This window comes from Engraulis encrasicolus, chromosome 4 (genome assembly GCF_034702125.1).
Source record: "Engraulis encrasicolus isolate BLACKSEA-1 chromosome 4, IST_EnEncr_1.0, whole genome shotgun sequence".
Taxonomy (NCBI): Eukaryota; Metazoa; Chordata; class Actinopteri; order Clupeiformes; family Engraulidae; genus Engraulis; species Engraulis encrasicolus.
The window spans coordinates 24,908,717-24,923,618 of NC_085860.1; the positions used below are offsets into that span (position 1 = coordinate 24,908,717).

Here is a 14,902-nt window from a genome sequence, read left to right on the forward strand (position 1 = left end):
GTGGTCTGAGTGTGCTGTCTGTTGTCTGCAGAGACGCCCCTGACACTGGCTGCCCATCTGGACAACATGGTGGAGATCATCACAGCCCTGAAGGAGGGCGGAGCTCACCTGGACTTCCGCTCCAGAGACGGCATGACCGCCCTCCACAAGGCCGTGCAGTCCAAGAACCAGATAGGGCTCAAGGTACTGTAACTGTTGCATGGTATTACGGTAGAACAACTGCTTAAGTGATTCGATTTGTAGGGTGGGCGCTACAGGTTGGAAGATGAATTTTCTGAGCTGTGTGTGTGTGTGTGTGTGTGTGTGTGTGTGTGTGTGTGTGTGTGTGTGTGTGTGTGTGTGTGTGTGTGTGTGTGGGTGTGTGTGTTTGTGTGTGTGTGTGTGTTCGCCATCAATCCCAAGTCCATTTTATGACTTCAGGAAAAAAAATGCGTAGTTTTGCTTGAAATAACTAAAAGCAGCAGAACGGCATGGTGACATTGCTGGCGATTTCTAATTTCTTCCTACCCGCACGACGCATAGAATAGTCTCGTCGACCTACACTTTGAATGAACCTAACCCACACGTTTCCCGTGCATGAAAGGGCGGTGTCATGAAAAATGAAATGAGCCATCATCAATATTCTGCTTACAGTAGTCATACTGCACTGTAGTCGGTACTCTGAGGGGCCATTCCGGCGGCTTGATGGTCATCATGAAACGCCACCATTAAATGTACTGTTGGACACAGACTGCCGAGTGTGTGTGTGGGTGTGGGAGTGAGTGAGTGAGTGAGTGAGTGAGTGAGTGAGCGTGTGTGTGTGTGTGTGTGTGTGTGTGTGTGTGTGTTTGTGTTTGTGCACATGTGCCTTCATGCCAAAGTGGACGTGTGTGTGTGTGTGTGTGTGTGTTTTTGTGCACACGAATGTGCGGCGCGTGTACCAATGACTGATGTGTGTGTGCGGGGGAATTTGTGTGTGTGTTTGTCTGTATAATGCATTTTTCATTACATGTAAATGCTAACTTAAAGAACAAGACAAAACAGATTAAAGTCATGAATTCCCACGTGTAATCTTGCAAATAATAACACAGCTGACACATGTGCTTAAGGCACGCATAAATCCTTATTGATCTTCTGGTATTGACAAAGCCCCAGTAGCACTGATACAACATAATAATGGACATTTACTCTTGCTATGAAGGCTCATTAGTTAAAGACCCATATAAGTCAAACAAACACCATCTCTAATTGCCTGATAGCAAAAGTAAGATTGCTACTAATCACCTTGCTTTTGAGTGGATTCTGAGTGAATATGAATGTTGCTACAAGCTACAAATGAGATCTCAGAGTGGGAGAGAATAAACAGTACTCTCTGTTCTTTGAGTTGAGAGATAATTAATCCCGAAAGAAATTAAGGTGTCAAATAGCAAAACTGCACAGCGCAGCACAACATGAGGCAGGGAGGAAATTAAAACAGCCCTTATACAGCACTGTGCTGTAGGCAGGGCTGGACTAGCCATCTGGCAAAGCAGGCATTTCCCGGTGGGCCCCGCGCCCTCGTGGGCCCCTATTTTCAGAAATGCCTTTAAAGGTACACTGTGCAAGATTTTTAGTTGTTTATTTCCAGAATTCACGCTACCCATTCACTAATGTTACATCTTTCAGGAATACTTACCACCACTATCAAGTTCTAAGTATTCATTATGACTGGAAAAATTGCATTTTTCATACATGAAAAAGGGGATCTTGTCCATGGTCCGCCATTTTGAATTTGCAGAAATAGCCATTTTTAGCTACGAAAATGATTATACTTGGGCCATATTAGAAAAAATCTGTTAAGTACTTAGTAAACCTTCATGTAAAGATCAAATTTGGCAATAGGCAGCCCAGTTTCAATGAGCAGCATAGTTGCAGTACCTTTTTTGACCATTTCCTGCACAGTGTCCCTTTAAGCCAAAAGTGCCCGGGCCCTATTTCTCCCCCAGTCCAGTCCTGGCTGTAGGGTTGCAGGATCAAGATACCAACACACAATCTCACATGTTATACTGTGCATATATGCACTACTATGCTAAACAGTGCAGTGCATGGGAAGATATTAAAGTGCATAGTGGAACACAACACACAACACATCAACACATATTTTCAAAACCTAGTTTTCCAGCATTTTTTTCACATAAAGTACCCCCAAACACCCTTTTCACTTTACTGGATACTTAAAGTGAATATCATTACGCACAAGTACAGTACTGTAGCCCATGTGATGGATGGACAAATATTGAAATTATGCAGAAAATCCTTGCTCATGGGCGTGATGATATGCAAAATATGATGATATGCAAAAGTGAGGGAAAGCCTCCCATATGGCATCGTATTAATTACTTTCTCATCAATGTCAATCATATCAGTTTCTCCCATCTTTAAAATAAAATAACACACGTCATCTTGTTGGAAAGACTAAATCTGCAATACATTACTACCAAATAGAAAATCTTCCATCATCATATCCCTTTTGGCCTTTGCTGCTGTAAAGTAGACAAAACCCCAGTTGGTCTGGCCGCAGACAGCCCCCAGCCTGCTGGCTTCAGAGAAATGATTGTGGTCAGATACATTACACTGTACAAAGGCTGTCAGCTGTCTCCTTGGCTGTGATATCCAGGCCAGAAAGCCAAAAAAATGCCTGTCTGATCAGATCAGCCTCTGGTTACCCTTGCCAAAGAAATGGCAGCCTAGAGGCATGGCACAACAATATCAAGCGAAGCCACTCACTTCAATGCAGAGGAATGTGTCATTTTATTTGATCAGCTCGGAATTAAAGTCTTTGCTTTGAGCTAAAAGACACATTTTATTTGAAAATGAGTTTGTCAGGCTCGACTCCAGTGCCAACGTTGTATTTAGCTGAAGTGCAGTGAAGTGAAACTCCCCTAAGGCCTCAGCGATTTCGTTTTAGCATTCAATCAGTGAACAAGAATTAAAGGCTAAACTCCTCAGGCTTGAAGTTCAAATACAAAAACATGACAAAGTTAACTTATGCCTATGAAGTTTCCCAGCTCTTCTCACAAACAAATTTCACAAAATAAACTAGCAAGGTAGCAATCAGAGCCACTCAGCGTTTTGAGGGGTATTGTTTAGCAAGAAAGCAAGTTGACATTACGGAGATGGTAATAACGCATTTGTGCTTGTCTTGTTGTAGACAGCCTGGCTGAAAAGTGAACCCCTCTACCCCGCCTGACATACTGTGTGCTGTGCTGTGTGTGTGTGTGTGTGTGTGTGTGTGTGTGTGTGTGTGTGTGTGTGTGTGTGTGTGTGTGTGTGTGTGTGTGTGTGTGTGTGTGTGTGTGTGTGTGTGTGTGTGTGGTGTCTCTTGTTTCTTCTCCCCTCCTAGAGGCAGCCTCTCTCTCTCTCTCTCTCTCTCTCTCTCTCTCTCTCTCTCTCTCTCTCTCTCTCTTTCTCTTTCTCTCTCTCTCTCTCTCTGCCTTTGTGTCTTCACGCCCCTTCTAACAGCACCAAATTACTTTTACACTCTGCAGCAGTTCTCCAGCACGGTCCCTTGCGCTGTCACACATGTTGACTCAGGTGCACCCTGCACGTACCTCTGCCAAATACATTTGACGAAAAAACAAGGTAGAAATCAGAGCCACTCAGCTTTTTGTGGGGGCATTTTGTACCATAGCAACAAAGCAAGCTCATATTTTTGAGATGGTAATAACACATTTGTGCTTGCCTTGTAGACAGCCTGTCTGAAAAGTAAACCCCTTTACCCCCATCGCATACTCTACACTGCAGCAATTCTCCAACCACCATGGCCAGCGCCCCCCCCCCCCTCATACTTGGTCCCATCCTGGAGTGCATGTACCGTACCTCTTCACAACAAAGACGCCAGTCAGCGGGTGGCCACAAATAAGTGTTTTCTGTGATGGAAGTGCAGCACAAAATCCCTGCACCTCCCCGGTGATAGTAGTTTTTGGAAGTTTGGTTGTTTGGTCCATTGTGAATATAGCTGGCTCCAGATGAATGGAAGCAAAGAATGGCCTTGTCTAGTCCCTGTTAATGGCTGAAGAAGAGCAACTCCTAACAGTGTTTTTGTTACTTGGGATGCTGTCTGTATCACAATTGAATTGACTTGCTTTGTGCAGCACACAGTGTGAAAAAAAGAATAAAAATACTGATTTGGATGTGAGATTGCCCTGAGAAGATTCACTGAAAGCCATTTGGCTGCACATTTGACAGACAATCAAGCTAGACAAAACTTGATTTAAAATGAAAATGTCACCAATTGTACAAAAACCCATCCCATAATGTACACTATTGTACCAGTTTTTGCTTCAAGGCTATGCATTGCACCTTTTATGTTGTTGCCAAAAGCAGACCGCCTCATCTGGCAGACTAGCTGCCATTTCAAGATGGCTCCCTTTGCGACAGCAGTCCAGCTGTGCACATACAGTACTGAAGGCTCTTTGCCATCACACACAGTAAAAAAACACAGTGTTATTTTCAACTCTCATGTCATACAGTAGACAGTACTCTGGGACCAGATACACTCTAGAAAATATTAAATCGACTCTTTAAGTGTTGAATTAACATTGTGTTTTTTTTTTTTTTCATTCTATGCAGCGCTGTTGGATTGTCCAAGAGTGTTGCCACATGCAGTGCCTTCACAGTGGGGTTCACACTCCACATCTCGTGATGTGAAGAAGATCTTGTTTGAAGAATAAGGTCACCATCAAACAATTTGCCCGTTACCATATAAAATACTATGGAACAGCACCATGCTGGTAATTTCTTCTTCCAAGGGCCCTGCAGAGTCCATGTCCCTAATGTATTCTGTACAGTACGCCTCTTTGGCAGAAACTGGATAGAAAGTTAGTGAACCTAATGAATCACAAAGCCCTCACGCCAGATTGAAAGCCTTCATGTGCATTCATTTCTTCAGGTAGAGAATATTGATGTGTGCTGGATACAATGAAGAGCCATGATTTTGGATGCGTTGTGAAAAAATTACGCTTGTGTTGCACAGTGCCAATCAATTCCCTTGTTGTTTACAGTGGCAAACAGACTTTGATCTGTTGTTGCTGGTCGGCACACACGGCGATGCGTGCACGAGCAGCGCATTGCTGTAGGAAATTATGGCCTCTCTCACGTTCTCTCTGATGTCCTTCAATCTTCTCTTTCTTCTCTGCTTTTCTATTCCGGCTCCAACTCGCCCTTTCTCCTCTCCTCACCTTCTCTTCTCTTCTCTTCTCTTCTCTTCTCTTCTCTTCTCTTCTCTTCTCTTCTCTTCTCTTCTCTTCTCTTCTCTTCTCTTCTCTTCTCTTCTCTTCTCTTCTCTTCTCTTCTCTTCTCTTCTGCTGTACTTTCCTTTCTTCCTATTTTCTTTTTTTCTCTCCTTTCCTCCGCTCTCCTCTCTTCTGATCTCCTTTCCTTTCCTTTCCTTTCCTTTCCTTTCCTTTCCTTTCCTTTCCTTTCCTTTCCTTTCCTTTCCTTTCCTTTCCTTCCGCTATTCCCTTATCTCCTCTCCTCTCCTCTCCTCTCCTCTCCTCTCCTCTCCTCTCCTCTCCTCTCCTCTCCTCTCCTCTCCTTCATCTCTCCTCTGTCTTCAGATCCTGCTGGAGCTGGGTTCGTCTCCGGACTACAAAGACAGCCAGAGCTTGACCCCCCTGTACCACACGGTGCTGGTGGGGGGCGACCCCAGCTGCTGCGAGCTGCTACTGAGGGCCAGAGCCTCTGTCTCCTGCCACGACGAGAACGGCTGGCACGAAGTCCACCAGGTGGCGCTCTCTTGATTTATTACAGTAAAGGTTCAAATGAGTTGTAATAAGTTAGTAGTAGAGTAGTATCAGGGAAACTGACATGCACACATACTGTTCATGTGTGATCCGAGCACACGTGCATGCACATACACACACATGCATGCACACACATGCTGGACACATACGCACTATTTGCATACACACATGCATGCATGCACACAGATACAAACCCATACACACACACACACACACACACACACACACACACACACACACACACACACACACACACACACACACACACACACACACACACACACACACACACACACACACACACACACACACACACACACACACACAGCTTTACACATACAGTATATGGATTTCATCTGTACCTTCAAGAAGAGTATGACATGAAATTCTCCCAGTTTTCTAACATTACTTATCTCCTGTGAACCTCTGTATGTGTGATCTGGATCTGTATATGTGGATTTACATGTTTATGTGTCACAGTACTATAGATGTAAATTGCATTTGTACTTTATGATGCATGCTTATGAGGCTTTTAGCACGCCACAAAAGAAGCTTATAAAGCTTTTAATAGATGCAGTCATGCAAAGGATTACTTTCGAGGTGCCACTGGGCTGTCTGTTGCTCTCACTTCAGTGCCAAGAAAAATAGCTTAATGTCCATATTTTATTGCCACATATACACCTGTACATAATGTACCTCTGTGAGACATGCTGATTATTAACTGAAAAGTGTCATAGAGTGGCAGAAATGCATTGCCTCCCTGTTAGTGTAAACACGCCTGCAAGTGAAGGGTCTCCACAACTTCACTCTACTGTGCCATCTAGTGCTCACAGTAAGGAAGTGAACTTCTCTGACGTTTGGAGGAAGAAAGCCACAGACATGGTTGTGCTGTATACAGCTTTACCGTTGTCAGAGGTGAATGTCCAGTCCTAGTAGTTGAATAAAACGCCAAACCCTGCTTTGTATCGCCTGAACACTTAACATAGGTGATTTCACTTACCGTACCCCTATTGTAGATATTATAATAATAGTTGAAAAAGGTAGGTCTGCACACTGCCAATCAGCTCCAAAAATAAACTTTATTATTTAAAAAGCAACGTTTCGATCACGCTGGATCTTCATCAGGCATATGGGTAACAGGAAGAAGCAGTGACTTATATCACATGACCATTCATACACCCGCCCAGGCAAGACACCCAAGGGTGTCAATCAAATAAACAGACAGGCGTCTTGGCCTGTGTCCATTATGCATCAGGCAAAACCAAAAAACATTTGCCACCTTTTTGTCTGGCACCTGCAACAAGTGTTTTTGGATGTGCGCACCCTAATAGTTCACATCAAATTTTGAAGTGTTAATTTAGCTCTTTTAATTGTTTGTACCCTTTTGAAACTTTGAATTAATTCCACAAAATGTACCGTAAATACCTGTAAGAATGCCATGCATTCCATTGTGTCATTCGATGGTTCTACTGTAGGCCTCATTTTAAAGCTTCAAGATGCTTAGGATGTTGGACCTTCATGCAAAGTGCTCCATCAGTTCTGTCCCTGATGGAAGGGTATGGTGTGCATGATGAAGTGTCAGAGTAATCACTATGTTTCTGTGTTTTTTTGTTTGTTTGTTTATGATATTATTGTATTGCAGTGTGTCTTCTGGAGGTCATCATCCATCCCTTTTAACAGCTAGTCATGTGAACTTTAAACAGGGCCTCTTTTGAAAGTTTCAAATTGGTTCAAGTAGCCCTGTGGATAAAGTGCCCTGTGGATAACATGCCCTGACTGATAAGATAATTTGTCACATTATCACTCACTGTCTATGTTGTCTTTTTGTCTGTTTTGTTGACCTGTTTATTTACTTGTTTGTTTGTATTGTTTGTTTGTTTGTTTGTTTGTTTGTTTGTTTTTTTTTTGGGGGGGGGGGGTGAACAGGCGTGTCGCTATGGCCATGTTCAACACCTGGAGCACCTGTTGTTCTACGGCGTGGACATGAGCGTACAGAATGCCTCGGGGAACACGGCCCTTCACATCTGTGCTCTCTACAAACAGGTGAGTCATTGTTTATCATGCCCTCTCTCTCTCTCTCTCTCTCTCTCTCTCTCTCTCTCTCTCTCTCTCTCTCTCTCTCTCTCTCTCTCTCTTTCTATCTCTCTCTCTCTCTCCCCGCTGCTATTTGCAAACCACTTCTAGCTCCTGTCCAATATTATTACCACTTGGCAGATGGCAGAGGTGGTGAAAAAAATGTTATGTTGGATATACATGTACATGTCTGATGTGTAATTCGGGTAAACAGTGGGAAGCACTTCTAATTGGGCATGGAAAATCTGGCTTTCATGCTAATCTTCTGAACAGGGTGAGGGGTGTAATGAAGCAGAAATGCATCATTAATTTGATTTGTTAGAGTACTAAAGGTAACACTTAGTTTGCAATGAACACAGGCCTAATTCCGGTAAAAAAAAAAGTTTTTTGCAGTATACCTGTACGTACTTGTACAGAATGTTAGTTTGAAACAGATCCACCCACCAGACTAATGTACTACATTACAACTCACAATATACATTTAACTCACAGTCCAATAAGCAATCAATATGTGCAGGTATAACCTAACTGTTGGAAAGGTGAAACCTGTTTTCTTTTTGGGATTTCAATCTTACCCTATAGCTATCTCGAGGTAGATATTGGTTAAATGCTTTTTTGACTCATTTGGGAAAAACACTTGTCTTGGCAGTGTTACATTCACTGTTGTTGACATGCTATTAAGAACCTGAAAATAATAAGCAATTACCTGACTGTTTCTGAGGTTTAAACCAGGGCATTGGTGCTATGAGTGAGTGCATTGCAGGGGTGGCGGACACTTGAGTAGATTACTGTGGACCTTTGTGTTCAATAACGTAGTTCTGTAATATAGATGTTAAATTGGAATGGTGCAGTAATTTCCTTAGTGGAAAGGGACCATATCAGAAGATTATTAGATAGACTGTTAGACTGTTACACTGTGACGTGACTCTTTTGCACTGTTCTTTGGGTCTTTTTGTGTGTGTGTTGCAACACTGTTGTAAAGAGTTAAAATGTTGATCAATAATTCATTAAAGGGGCACTGTGCAGGAAATGGTCAAAAAAGGTACTGCAACTATGCTGCTCATTGAAACTAGGCTCCCTATTGCCAAATTTGATCTTTACATGAAAGTTTACGAAGTTATAAACAAATATGAACTAGTATGGTCCAATTACAGTCATTTTTGCAGCTAAAAATGGCTGTTTTAGGAATTTCAAAATGGCGCACCATGGAGAAGATCCCCCTTTTCATGAATGAAAAGTGCATTTTTTCAGTCGTAATGAATACTTGGAATTTGATGGTGGTGGTAAGTATTCATGAAAAAGGTAACATTAGTGAGTGGGCAGCATGAATTCTGGAAATGAACAACTAAAAATCTCACACAGTGTCCCTTTAAGCTACCAATTAATGTCTATTTTTGGTTCAGCATTGTTATAGTTCTGCACTGCCATCATCATTTAATTTGTGATTTAATAGGCTACTGCAAGATGCTCTGACACCAATCATCCAACAATCAGGATTTCTCATGACAACAGATTGATTGGAACAAAGTGAAAGGGGAATCTTCCACCTGAAAATCTGTTTATTTAAAAAAAAAAAGTTCAGGACATCAAATCGGGTCAAACATGGTGTGGTACGGTAAGGGGAAATAATATCCCATTGGATAGCCTGCCAATTGTGTACCCATCGGGAAACCCCAGTGGGTTTCAGTGCCCCGAAGCATGAGGGGAGTGGGCGGGAACTTGGAAAGTCAATGACATCATCAGGGCATTATTCACCATGGTGCAGTGCACACATGCTTCTTTCGTCCTTCGGCATGATGACTGTAGACCAGTGGTTCTCACACTTTTTCAGACCGAGGACCACTTTGTCCCCCCCAAAAATGTTCAGGGACCATCTGTCAACGGAATTGACAGTTGACTGTTGCCAATTTCACACTGCTAATTTCGATGCAGATCACTTACTTTTTCACATTAGAAGTCTTACAAGTCTTCTCTTATTATGGTGAAAATATGACTTCAGCTATATTTAGCTTTCTAATAATGTAACAACTGCTAGCTTGTCTTCGAAATTAGAGATTCCTGTCACAGACCACCTGAGCTCTGTGGTGGACCACCAGTGGTCCCCGGACCACACTTTGAGAATCACTGCTGTAGACTGTAGTCAAGACTACAGCCATATGATCGCACATATGGGTGGCGCAGTGCTGTTCCACCAAATGGCTTCAGTTAGAGCTGCAGAATGTGTCTCTAATTTTGTTCTGTAATGTTTCAGGGAATCCTGTGTGCTGAGAGTTCAAGTGGTTTTGCTTTGAATATGTTATGTACATTATGCAATACACTCTGGGACTATTTTTTAGCCGAAAGGCTCATGGAACACCTGAAACCCCAAACTGTTTATGAAGCGTACCGTACTGGCCAAAGGAGCTTTTGCTTTGAGAGTTTCTTAAGAGGCTTCTCAATCTACTGGGATGTTCCCTTGTTTGGCATCTGTGTCACAGATTGCTCTAACCAACGGCAATCAAACAAGATTAGCTGTAATTATGGCACCCTAATTGCGCCACAATTTATCATTTGAACAAGCACACACATGCAAACATGAATAACTCCCCATAACCCCCCTCTGTGATAGAGGTAGCAGGTGGCTGATTTCCAGATGGTGAATGTCTTGCTAGCCTAGCGAAGCAGGGTGATGTTTGACTAATGACCCTTTGGCAGAGGAGGGCTGGAGGTGTGTGTGTGTGTGTGTGCGTGCATGTGTGTGTGCGTGCGTGTGTGCGTGCGTGCGTGTGCGTGTGTGAGTGTGTGTTTTTCTGCCTAACCCTGGGTTACCACTGAATGCACCACCACCACACAGCTGTTTATTGGTTCTTTTAACCTAAAATGAGTGCCAAGGCTGTGAACATGGCATTGAACATCTAACATCTGTTCTGTAATTGGGCATAAGCTGTATCATATTAAAAGTTAGTAATGTCTTTAATTTTATGCAGAGTGAAAAGATTTAATCTGGTAGGCAGAGCACGATCCATCCAACACTGATGCTTGGGATGGAATTCAGTCTGTGTTGTTGTACAGTAACCTATTCAAGCTATTTCAGTTATACAATTTAAAGCTAGTTATTCTTTTACATCTATTGATAAGGATCAGCATGTGTCATCTTGCATTATTTTTTCTTGGCGTCTAAAAATAATCCACTGACATGTTGCCGTAAATGCATATTGTAGCTAATTTTTATGTGTGAGATTATTCATAATGGTATGCATTGCCAGTACCAGTGGAGATAGCATTTTGTGTGGAGGTGGGATCAACTGCAGCAGAGATTTGTGTGTGTGTGCGTGTGTTTGTGTGTTTGTGTGTGTGTGTGTGTGTGTGTGTGTGTGTGTGTGTGTGTGTGTGTGTGTGTGTGTGTGTGTGTGTGTGTGTGTGTGTGTGTGTGTGTGTGTGTGTGTGTGTGTGAGAGAGTGTGTGTGAGAGTGTGTGTGTGTGTGTGTGAGAGAGTATGTGTGTGAGAGAGAGAGAGAGATAGAGATAGAGAGAGAGAGAAAGAAAGAGAGAGAGCAAGCATGTGTTTTCTGTGTGTGCGCGTGTGCGTGTGTGTGCGCGTGTGTGTGTGTGTGCGTGTGTGTGTGTGTGTGTGTGTGTGTCTGTGTGTGTGTGTGTGTCTGTGTGTATTTGTGTGTATCTATGCTCATGGTGAAACATTCTGTGGGTGGGCTGTTGAATCCAGCTGGAAAGAGTGGGCTGGGAAGCCACTGTATCATCGCTCTACAAGCCTACTCTCTCCTCCTAGCTCTCTCTCCTCCTAGCTCTCTCGCTCTCTCTCTCTCTCTCTCTCTCTCTCTCTCTCTCTCTCTCTCTCTCTCTCTCTCTCTCTTCTCTCCTCCACTCACTTTCTTTCTCTCCCTGTGAAGCCAGTGTATCATCGCTCTACAAGCCTGCTCTCCTCCTATCTCTCTCCCTTTCTCTCTCTCTTCTCCTATCTCTCTCTCTCCTCCTATCTCTCTCTTCTCTCTCCTCCACTCACTTTCTTTCTCTCTCTGTGAAGCCTGCGTGAGCAGCCAGACACTCACCTGTTTGCACACGAGACTTGAGACCACCAGAAAGCAGTCTTGGGTGAGGTGAAGAGCATTGGCCTGAGCTGCTGCTCGTCAGCCACCACCACTACAACCAGTGAGGACCATCTCCTGACCACGCACACAGGATCCTATCTGTTTTTTTCAAGAGTGTGATTGTTGATCTATTGTTGGTTGAGCCAGGGCTTGTGGAAGGAGAAGGAGGCATCTCAACGATAACGCTTCTGCCTCTTCCTTCTGCTTCTTTCCTGCTTGAAGGAGAACTGTGCACGAGTCCTGCTGGTGCGAGGGGCCACTAAGGCGGTGAAGAACCACAGGGGACAAACCCCCTTTCAGGTAAGGAGGACCCTTATAGCACACTACTGTATATATGCTTTTACTGACGCAGTGCATATATACTGTATGCTTTTACTACAGCTTATTTTATGTTGCTTGCTGCCATGTAGTCGAAGGTCGAAGCGGCTATGTGCAGTACAGTCATATAGAGCCAGGCTGAGAATACTGTACTTAGTGATTGTGTGTGTTCTGTAGCACAATGCCGAGGTTTTCTCTCCTGCTGCTGAGACTGAAGTGGTCAGCGCAGCAGTCAGATGAGATGATGTTGTACTGTATGATGATGTGCGCTCTCCAAGGATTTTTTTTACAAACCTGCTTCTCTTATAACAAACATGCTCTTATGTAACACAGTGTGTTAAGAAGGGCGAATTGCTGCTTTATCTCCACTCTTCATTGAGTGATGCTTCTTCTTAATGTGCATTTCAAGACCAAATCCATATACTACAAGTACGCGTCACACAGTATGTTAATCCTGTCATGTGCTCCTCAAACTTTTTGTCAGTGACGTGTCAGATGCTCATCACTAGTTGCATCGGGCTCACACATCAGGGTGCGGTGTTGTTTATTCAAACACAAATAAACAAATAGCTGTGCAAACAGCACTCTCAATGGGAGTAAAATCAACAGTCAGGTTGGAGTATTTTTTTTCTCAGGTTTTTTTTTTTTGCTTTGGTGTGTTCCTGAGTTGGTCTGTGTAGGGACTAGGGGGTCTGTCTGCCTGTCTTTCACATCAGAGATCATCCCCTCCTAAGCTTCCTCTGTTTTCCCTGAGCCCTCAAATATTCTGTTTCGGCGTTGTTTGTTCCGCTGGTGTTTGCATGCATGCTCTCAACCCTTTATTTGAAAGCTCGGAGAACGTCACGGATCCCATCTTGTCTTGCCCATGCAGCTCGGTGGCTTTGCAAGTTGAGCCCGTTGTATTATTCATACAGCTCTGTGCTCAGATGAGGTCTCTCTTGCTTCCCTGCTTCCTTAATTCCTGTCTCTTTTGAGGGTTTCTACTAGTATTGAAGTGTTCAGCCTTAGTCACAGACACGTACATGCATGCGTCAGCTGGGTTGCATTGTTTTCCCATTCACTTTTCATTGGCTGATGCCATTTGTCTGCCTTCATGAATTATGGCTCCGTTGTGTTGCTGACTCAAAAAAAAGTTGAAAAATGTTAAAAATTTGACGGATCACACTGTGCGCTCTTTAAGGGCCTGCATGATTTGCTATGGTAGCATGTGTCTGTCAGACATACGCACCGTAATTCTTTATGACTCATGCACATTTATGTGCTGCCACCGTCATGGGAACTCATGCATATGTGTGTGGAGTCCTCCCTTTCTTGTCTAAACTCTTCAGATGTAGTCCAACCTTTTTTGTCTTGCGTACCCCCAAGCCTTTTTCTTTTTCTTACCACGAGAGCACACTCAGTTAGGTTCTACACTGTATCTCTTCCTCTATCCACATATGCCTGCACCATAATTTTGGTATTACATTTTCCCACATTCCCCCTAAAGTGTGCGTATGTGACCCTAGTGGTACCCGCGCCCCTGGTTGGGAAACTCTGAGGTACAGGCATTGGAACAGATTGTTAGTGAAATGAATAAGCATGCTTTTGCAGTTGTGCAGTTGTGTTCACAAACTGCGAAGAGGCACGGACAGAGTTATTTTAGTCAGCTTGCAGTACATGAATGTGTGATCCCAGACAACTGTCAGGTTTATGTGTATGCTTTTATCACGTTTCGTAAAGGCTGAGAGAGAGATGATGATGCGCGTATACTGCTCTCTTTGGTGGCTGTCAACAGCTGTTATGTTTCACATGGGTTTCTGATCACTTTTTCTATGATCCTTGAATACTGTACACTGTTTGTTCTGTACTCTTAAACTCCTCTGGGAAAACTGTCATATTGACATTGTCGCTGATTAGACAGAATATTCCAGAAGGAAGTGGGAGGTGGGCAGTAGATTGAGTTGTGTTTTACCTGGCAGTGACTTAGGAGAAGTCTCTCATCTAGTGGCCAAATGGCTTTTTATCTTTTTAAAGTAAAAATTGTGTTAATCCTTCCAGCATGAAATTGTGCCGTCTTTATTTTTTTGTATTATTATTTTTGCTTAAGGCTTTTTGATGCACCTCTTTCCTTTTATTGGATTAGACGAGGATTCATTTTCAGAGGTCTCACCATGAAAAAAAAAACTTCATCCAAAAGGCTTTATAATAACAATGCAATTTCTGTTCTGCAAAGCATTTATTTAATAAGATGCAGGACATGTTATTATGCAAGCGGAGTCCAGGGTGCTCTATGGATATCTCTGGGGTCAGCATGGATGCAGTTGACTCAGCCTACAGCACTGTTGTTGTCGGCACTCTAGTCTCCACACCACTCCACCCACTGAGAGAGGCCTCATTTGGGCTTCATCTTGTTTACACCAGCCGCTCTTGCCGCTAAAGTGATGCCGACTGTATATCTCTCATTAGCCGCTAATTTAGCGCTGTAATGAGTCCCCGGTGGAATAATGGATGACTAGATGGATGGATGGATGGATGGATGGATGGATGGATGGATAGATGGATAGATGGACAGATGGATGGATGTAGGGTGATGGAGGGATGGAAACGATATTACTGAGGGAGTGGTTGATAATGAGCCTTAACATTATTTCCGATGGTTAATTTTACAATGCATTAAAATGTAGC

The 14,902-nt window shown here is 43.3% G+C and overlaps 1 protein-coding gene across 1 annotated transcript in view; it reads left to right on the forward strand.

Moving 5' to 3' along the window:
* Positions 1-14,902, forward strand: part of shank2b (SH3 and multiple ankyrin repeat domains 2b) — a 116,421-nt gene that overhangs the window by 18,372 nt on the left and 83,147 nt on the right. Inside the window, exons 5-8 of the mRNA XM_063196942.1 lie at positions 32-183; positions 5,577-5,744; positions 7,689-7,805; positions 12,143-12,220. Coding sequence (XP_063053012.1) covers positions 32-183; positions 5,577-5,744; positions 7,689-7,805; positions 12,143-12,220 — 515 coding nt within the window. The remainder of the gene's footprint in view (positions 1-31; positions 184-5,576; positions 5,745-7,688; positions 7,806-12,142; positions 12,221-14,902) is intronic.